The sequence below is a fragment of the Frankliniella occidentalis genome, unplaced genomic scaffold, assembly GCF_000697945.3.
Source record: "Frankliniella occidentalis isolate FOCC.00 unplaced genomic scaffold, Focc_3.1 Scaffold69, whole genome shotgun sequence".
Taxonomy (NCBI): Eukaryota; Metazoa; Arthropoda; class Insecta; order Thysanoptera; family Thripidae; genus Frankliniella; species Frankliniella occidentalis.
In genome coordinates this window covers 103,760-110,109 of record NW_026267199.1, presented here as the reverse complement: position 1 = coordinate 110,109, position 6,350 = coordinate 103,760, and the positions used below count along the sequence as shown (strand labels likewise).

At 57.2% G+C, this 6,350-nt stretch overlaps 2 protein-coding genes across 5 annotated transcripts in view; both read left to right on the top strand.

The window, feature by feature from the left end:
* Positions 1-6,350, top strand: part of LOC113204256 (5-hydroxytryptamine receptor 1A) — a 46,221-nt gene that overhangs the window by 618 nt on the left and 39,253 nt on the right. The window lies entirely within an intron of this gene.
* Positions 1,635-3,373, top strand: LOC113203548 (uncharacterized). 2 transcript variants are annotated; one of them, XM_052268466.1, is made up of 3 exons: positions 1,635-1,801; positions 1,900-2,525; positions 2,930-3,373. In XM_052268466.1, the coding sequence occupies exons 2-3, from the start codon at positions 2,466-2,468 to the stop codon at positions 3,242-3,244; spliced, it is 375 nt and encodes a 124-aa protein (XP_052124426.1). In that variant the 5' UTR covers positions 1,635-1,801; positions 1,900-2,465; the 3' UTR covers positions 3,245-3,373. The 2 variants fall into 2 exon arrangements, with proteins under 2 accessions (XP_052124426.1, XP_026274092.1); XM_026418307.2 differs by lacking the exon at positions 2,930-3,373 and having other exon boundaries at positions 1,900-2,338.

The window sequence follows — 6,350 nt, the reverse complement described above, 5'->3', positions numbered from 1 at the left end:
CTCTCTCTCTCCCTCTCTCTCTCTCTCCCCCTCCCCTCCCCTCCCTTCCTCTCGCCCCCTCTCTCCCCTCTCCCAGGGGCTCCAACACCAACCACAACGCCCCCGCACAAGCGGCGGCCCCTTTAGGGTTCTTCTGATTTAAAGCGCCTTGCTCCACGCGCCACACCACGCCGCGTCGCGCTTGTTGTCGCATTGCCATTCCAAGCCAGCGTGTCCTGCCGTCGCCCCCGACAGATTCTGCAGCTCTGGCAGAATGGGTGGAGATGGAAGGGAGAAAAAGAGGAAAAGGGGGGAGAGGGGTCATAGCCGGGGCTGCCGGGGCCGCCGGGGCCGCCGCCGGGGCCGCCGGGGCCGAGCACGATCGCAGTGGGAGGGAAAGCGAGGCAGAGAAGGAGACGGCGAGGGAGGACAGTAGTTGCACTTCGCCATGAAACAAACTCGGGGCAAGACGCGTGACCCATAAAATTCCGCGGAGCTAAACTGCCGTAACTTTAGTGTTATCGGGCGGGGCTGAGGAGCGGCGTGGCGCAGCGACACTGCTGTGTGACGGGCTTGGCCCTCCACGTCAAGTGATTCGCCTGCTGCTGACGCACGTATCTCGTGCTCTGTTTATTCCCCTTTCTTACTCTTCTCTGTCGATCTTTTTGACATTTCTTACCCCACCCCCACCCCTTGCGGCTCTACAACGCAAGTACTTTCCTCTATCTAAAATAAACCACCATCCTTTATGAAACATAATGTTCTGAGATATATATGAGATATATGTTTTTGCGTATGCGTTATTTGTACAAGTAGTGCGCCACTCCGGTCGGCTATGTGTGCGACTGGCTCCTGGGGGTGTCGAAGGGACGCAGGAGGGTGTGCATAGGTCTGCTGACTCAGGTCCGAGGTCGCTGGGGCAGGGGCGGGACGGCGGGGCGGCTGTTGATCTCGGAGGAGAGGCCATTGGGGTATGCCGTCGCGTCGAGAGTCGCCACGGCCGTGTGGGGGTCACGCCCGGGGCCGGCGGGGGCCCGGCCGGAGGGGGCGGCCGCGGAAAGAAATATGTCGGAAGCAGCTGTCATTATGGACTCGGCCTGGGCCTTGGCGTGGCGCGGCGTACTGGGGCGAGGGGAGGGGAGGGGGTGGAGAGGGACGCGCCCGGCACACTGATCCGGACCGGAAGGACGGGGAGGTGAAAATACGGTGGACGGAAGGGCGGGAATGGGCGCGCAGGATGTGCGGGGGAGAGGGCCGGGCAGAAAGGGGAGGCATGGGCGGGGAGTGGCAGAAAAAAAAAGGGAGAGAGAGAGAGAGAAAGACTAGTGATTCGGAGGAGAAAACAGATGTAGCCCCATATTGCGTCGGGAATTTTATGCGCAGACGCAGCGAACTAGAAAATGAATTTCGCCGCTGCGCTGTCGCGATTTTCGCCCAGTGTAACCAGAAAAAAGGGGCGACGCAGATCACCCTTACCCGTCCTTGTATGAGTCCTTGTAACGTTTGATGGTTCCTCCTTGTGACTGTGTGTCCAGCCTATGTCGGTTGTTCGTTCTCCCTGTGACTTTTGCGTCGTCACTGCCCTGTGCCCCCCGCCCACCTGCAGCACGCTTCCGTCCGCCGCCCCATCGCAGATCGTGCCCCTGGCTCACGCCGTCTCACGCCCGTTAACGCAGCGCCGCGCCCTGGCCGGATATAAGCCCCGGGCGCCCGGTGGCAGGCCGCAGTCGCGCCAAGCAGCAGCAGCAGCCCCTCTGAAACCTCCGCCATGCAGCACCTGACCGTCGTCCTCCTCGTTGTCGCCGCCGCCGCGGCCATCGCGGTAACGTAGTCCAGAGTTACTCGGATAAGTCCTTTGGCTTGTCGATGGTTCCCCTTTCTGACGCCCGTCTTGCCCTCATTGTCCTCCCGCCCACGCAGGTCGCAGAGCCCGAGCCGGAGCAGCCCGCCAACCTGCGTCAGCTGCTCGGCGCCCACCCCCTGCAGAAGCGCAGCTTCAAGAGCCTGATGCACAAGGCGCACGTCAAGCTGTCGCACGTCGCCCACAACGTCGCCCACAAGCTCGCCCCCAACCTGCAAAAGCTCAAGGACTGCCTGAAGAGGACCCCCGGCGTCCCCGCCGCCGTCCAGGGCGTCGTGACCGGCTGCGCCAGCTCGGCCGCCGGCGGCATGGGAGCCATCGCGGCCTGCGCCGCCAAGAGGGCCGCCATCCCGGCCGCACGCGCCACCAGCCACCTGGCCGTCTGCATGGGCTAGTGCCCTGCTGCCACTTTGACTTAGTTGACAAACAAACTTGATGCAATGGCACCTGCTTGGGCTCATTAAAGTTGCGGCGGAGTTTCTAGAATGCAAAACAAAAGCGAGTTTCTCGTCTAGCGCGTGTCGGGGTTCACGACGCTCGTGCGCGGGCCCGGCTCACGGCGGCTTCCTTGCGCGTATAAAGTCCACACCGGCGGCCACGATTGCCGCAATCGCACTGCTTCACCATGGCCTCCGCGCACCAGCTGCTCCTCTGCGCCCTGATGGCCACCCTGGCCCTCGCACTGGTAAAGGCTTCACACCAACAGTTATTATCCGACTTTAACAACCATTATAACACCCAGAGAAATGATTAGCAATGGCAACCATCATATGGTTGGCTCAGAGAGCACTATAAAATATGCTTGATGCAACCTTACCGTGGTAGTGGGAACCAAAAATATGGTTTTCATCACGTTGTCACTGTTGTCTCAACCATATTTTATGGTGCTCCCTGAGCTGACCATTAGATGGTTGCCATTGCTAATCATTTCTCTGGGTGAATGCACTACATTTTCGAAATCTATGGGAAAAGAAAGCCCGAAGCTGACAACAAATTTTCGTCGTAAATTGTCAATGCTGACCTCGTCTATATTACATCACGCCTCCTGGCGGGCATTCTCCTAAACTCTTGCGATTTTCCCATCGACAGGCCAACCCTCCGCCGCCCTCACACCCACCGGCCCCGGCCAAGCCCGGCTGGCACCCGCACATGCCCCACCTGCACATGCCCCACCTGCACATGCCGCACCCGCACCTGTCGCCCAAGTTCAAGGCGAACCTGGTGCACATCAAGGAATGCGTGAAGAAGGAGATTGTGAAGCTGCCCGGCGGCGTGGGCCACCTCATGTCCAACTGCCTGACGTCCATCTCGATGGGCCCGCCGGCCTTCGGGGCCTGCGTGGCCGGCAAGGGCATCATGAGCGCGGCCAGGGCGACGAGCCACATCGCCGTCTGCGTCGGCTGATGAGGAAGACAATCTTTTTTATGAAATGGTTGAGCGCGCGCTCTCTCTCTCACACACACACACTTTTTCCCTCAGTCGACCTGCCTGTTGTCTTATTTTGTTTTGAAATAAACCCTCTCTTTTGAGCAATCCTACGTCGTGTCATTCGCCCACTGATTCTGACAAACCCTTATGTCTCCTTCTTAAAATTTGTGCGCTCTAAGTAAGGTCGTATAATTTGCCCCTGCCTAAGACAGTCCCCGTATACATACTTCCATCGAGTGACGTTCGTCTTTTTTGTTCCAGAATGACGCTGGGCAGCGGGGGCTCCGTATCGGAATATGGAACATCAGGACTTAGGTAAGCAACAAGCAGAAAACATATTGATATAAATAATAATAGCGATCATCGATCCATGTCGGCGGATTTATCCGGGCTGGTTGAAGAGTTATAGCGGGGGTTGGGCGTTGGGCCCCGTTGGCAGGGTTCTTGGCTGCTCTGTTGTGGCGAAGGTGATTCAAATCCAGCAGGTGGCGGAGCACCGGGCACCGCGCTGCAGGGCAGGGGGAGGGGATTAGGGAGGGGGCAAAGAGAGCCCTGAGTGAATATGGCAGAATAAGGACTAAGGCGCCCGGGGAGAAGCGGGAGGGGTGGGGGTGCAGTTCTTGGCACGGGTGTAGGGCGGCTGTCACTGTCACCGCACTGGTGGGACACTGGTTCGGAAGCCAGGCCCGTTGGGGAGGGAGGGAGTGAGAGAGAGGCATAGAGAGAGGGAGAAGGGGGTGTGGCGTGCCGACCCCATGCAGCATACAGCGGCCTGTGGATTCGGAGAGGCGAGGCAGCAAGAAGGGTGAACATGGTTGCCACAACTCTGGAAAACCTTGAAAACCTGGAAAACTCAGGGAAATAAAAAACTGTCAGGGAAATCAGGGAAAACTCAGGGAAAATGAAAAAAAGTCAGGGAAATTCGGTCTGACTGGTCCCCAATCTGCAGTCTATTCGCCGTTTAGGTCAAATACACATTTTGACGTCCCAGTAGGGTGTTTTGTCCCAAAAGTTTTCGCGCTCGCTTCGCTCGCGGTCTTTGTATTACAGTTGGGTGTATTAGTTTGCCCCAGTACTTCACCAGGAACGGTGCTTAAAACTCAGGGAAATTCGGGGAGAAATGGTCTGGAAATCAGGGGAAACTCAGGGAAAATGGAAATGAAAATTTTGTGGCAACCGTGGTGAAATACCCGAGTGGATCGAAACAGCAGAAGGGAAAGGGGCGTCGGGGTGAGTCGTCAAGTCAAGCCTGGACCAGAGGGGTCCGCTGGGGACCAAACGGGGCCCCGGGGTCGCACCGGATCGGGGCGGCTTAAACCTTAAACCGGCAGGTGATCAGGTCGTGTCACACCGGCCGGGCCGGGGGGTCGTGACCGAGTCCACGACGAGAGGCGGAGGCAAAGTCGTGCATCGCGGTGACGCTGCGCCGGGGTCGGGACGACACGACACTCGTGTGGTTCGTGCGCGGGGGACCGCACCCTCGCCGAACCCTCGACCACAACAACCGAGCCGCAAAGCCGACTAAAGACCAGGAAAGCGGCTTGAATCGCCCCGTCCGCATCCGCAGAAACACCATGTCGCGGCGTGGGTTTGGTGGCTACCTCTGAGACCACGGCGCCTGCTTGCGGCTCTAGCGGGGACCACCACGTTGACGTCTCGCTCGTAATCTTGTAGGAAGCATTCAAGAGTTATTGCCTTGTCCGCAATTTTCTTTTTAATCTTGATTCTTTTTCCTCTTTATGCTCTTTGCATGTAAGTTATGAACGGCGTAATCCGCCTGGACTGTCCATCTTGCATTCCAATGTTTTAGGGGGTCTGTTTGAAGAAAGACCCTTCGGATGGGAGAGAGAGAGAGAGAGAGAGAGAGAGAGAGAGAGAGAGAGAGACTATCTGAGGGATGTATGGAACTAATCGAGTAAGGGTAGAGATGAGAAATGCAGAGACCGGAGAGAGGCGGGAGTGAAAGAATGGAGGGCACGCCGCGGGCACGCCGATGCAGAGGGAAACGCAATGGGCGATACAAAAGTGGCCGTTGTGGTATTGTGTTCACTGACCGCCATTCTCCCGGGAAAGGGAAAGAGCGAGAGAGAGAGAGAGAGAGAGAGAGAGAGAGAGAGAGGGAGAGATGTGAGCTGACCTCGTGGCGAACGGCAATTGCCAAGAAGTCGGACCAAGCGCCTGGCTCTGCCAGGAAGGGCCACCCTGCGAGAGGAGTCTACACTGTATATTTTATCGGTTCAGCGGGGAAGAGATCTAGCAGGGAACTCCAGCACTTTGTTTTTTCGTTCGAAAATTACATTATTATTTTTTTCGTGGTGGCGAGTCAGTTGTATTTGTTCAAAGGCCGCAGGAGAGGGGAAGGGAAGGAGTGAAGAGTCGAGTGAGAAAAGGGTGAGTCTGGAGAACGTATAGGGGGTAGAACGAATAGAAAAGGGAAAGGGGAGTGAACAAGGGCAGTGTGAAGACTGGGAGATTTTGGGACAGAGAGAGGGGACAGAAAGGCGATGACGGAGATGGCTTTAAGAAGGGATCGCCGGGAGAGCAAGCCCCGCAGGCCTCGGGCTCATGGTCGTGAGAACGCCGGCGTCTGCCGTGGTGATTGCGGGACGGTCGCGGCCGAGTACTTCCAGCGATCGGAAAAAAAAAGAAGAAAAAAAAACAAATCAAAAATAAACTGCTTGTTTAGAAAAAATTTGCGAAATGATAGGATTATAAAGTAGCGAACCCAGGACTGGACCTAGGAATGGTAGGGCAGACTACTCGCAGTCGCAGGCCAGGCTACATGGACCAACTGGCAGCAATTTGCGCTCAGCGCTACGCCACGCCACGCTGCCGTGCAGACGTAAGCCCCCTGTGCCTTACTGCCTAGCGGTGCTACCCCCGTCCTCTTTACTGGCTCCCCCACTCTTTCCCCACGAAGCCAAGGGGCCTACGATTTCCCCGTCGCCCCTCTTTCCCTTTTCCTACCTCAAAAGTACAGCTGATGATGTTTCCGCCTTTAATAAGGCATTGCATTCGCCAACTCCCCACTGTATACAGCCGTCCTGAAATGGGCTGATCAGCGCCTTCTCCTTCTCCCCTC